Raw genomic sequence first — 1444 nt, 5'->3', positions numbered from 1 at the left:
ATGTGTTGTCACATGCAGGAATGAGTATGGTTTGATTTCGAGTATATTTGCAAGCTTACAAGCTAAATCTTCAATTGTAAGATACTAAAATCTTGTGAGATTTTCTGTTCAGTTAAATGCTTGGCTTATTTCGTAGCATGCTGTGTGCTCTTGCTAAAGTAACCAAGTTTCGTTGATGGTTTCTTAAACACCATTACATAATGATCACGTGAATGATTTCACTCGTTGTGAATTTCTATTGAATGATTTTCAATATTAACATTACTAATTTAACATCAGACACATCATCATGAGCGTTCCGACACGATTGACCTTCGATGTACTGCCGATCCCAGACCGACTTGATCCCTATGATCTGCCGCACACGGGAGCCACACCCTGGGTGCCACAGCCATGGACCCAGTTGCGGGGGGGAGGTGCGGGTCTCACCGCCTGCATCTTCCGCGATCGATTTAGACGCGACTACCCCCACCGCTTCCACGACCAGTATCGTGCGAGGGAGTTTACACTCCGCCCGACTTCGCCACCACCGTCACCCGACACAGTGGACCAGTGGGATGACCAGCCCACGCCCACGACACCTGACACACCGGAATGCTGGGACAGTCCGCCCACACAGGCTCTCAACAACGGCCCCGAGAAGAGCGACGACCAGCCCGAGCCACAGAGACGCGCCGCACTCGACGACTGGGTGGACCACTACTATGGACCGCCGGAGTGCCGCCACCTAAGAACTACACCGATGCGCGCTTCGAGCCTGCGGGGGTTGCCTCGTTGGGCGGCCTATGCAGCACGGGGCGCAAGGGGCCACCCGAAACCCCCCTTCACGATGCCGCCAGCATTCCCGGACGACTATCTTACGCATAACGAATAACCCATAATATACTAATGTTTATGTAAAATAAAAATGACTTTTGAAATATTATTATTGTATTTGTTTTTGACACGTGCCACAGTATTATTGTTAAATGCAGTATTACTCATTTCTCTTTTTCTCTTTCTGTACTTTCTCTTTTCTGTACTTTCGTTTCATTTTAACTTATCAATGACGGTATTCATTCTGATTTCTTTTTGCTGATAACGGTTCTTTAAGTTACACGTTAAACTTCTTTTTCTTTCACCTTTACTTTCGTTTTAGTCTCTGCAGATTCACGTCCACTAAGGAAACGTCCTGTTCAAAATTTTAATAAGGAGCAGTCGGAGTCTGCTGTTAACGATGGGTCATCGTCCGATTGCAAGGGGGGGTAATGTAGACACGAGGTTTACATTAGTTAAATCGGTTAATCATTTTATAAACTCCGTTCAATTACCGGCACAGCAGATTGGGTCTTGTAAACGAGGATAGATTGACGAGTCGCATGGGATGTGTGAAATGGAGTCTACGCAGTTTTGCGGAGGCAAGGCGGTTGCTAATGTTGTTGTTTGTGTACAAATTTAGCACGCA

The 1444-nt window shown here is 46.5% G+C and overlaps 1 protein-coding gene across 1 annotated transcript; it reads left to right on the top strand.

Annotated features, from left to right (window-relative positions):
• Window positions 1-6: 6 nt before the first annotated feature.
• LOC106806697 lies at window positions 7-1438 on the top strand. Its single transcript, XM_014808711.1, has 2 exons — window positions 7-24; window positions 280-1438. The coding sequence occupies exon 2, from the start codon at window positions 290-292 to the stop codon at window positions 872-874; it is 585 nt and encodes a 194-aa protein (XP_014664197.1). The 5' UTR covers window positions 7-24; window positions 280-289; the 3' UTR covers window positions 875-1438.
• The last annotated feature ends 6 nt before the right edge of the window (window positions 1439-1444 follow it).

The sequence above is a fragment of the Priapulus caudatus genome, unplaced genomic scaffold (assembly GCF_000485595.1).
Source record: "Priapulus caudatus unplaced genomic scaffold, Priapulus_caudatus-5.0.1 Scaffold174, whole genome shotgun sequence".
Lineage (NCBI taxonomy): Eukaryota > Metazoa > Priapulida > Priapulimorpha > Priapulimorphida > Priapulidae > Priapulus > Priapulus caudatus.
The sequence above is the reverse complement of the archived record's forward strand: the minus strand, read 5'-3'. Positions and strand labels throughout refer to the sequence as shown.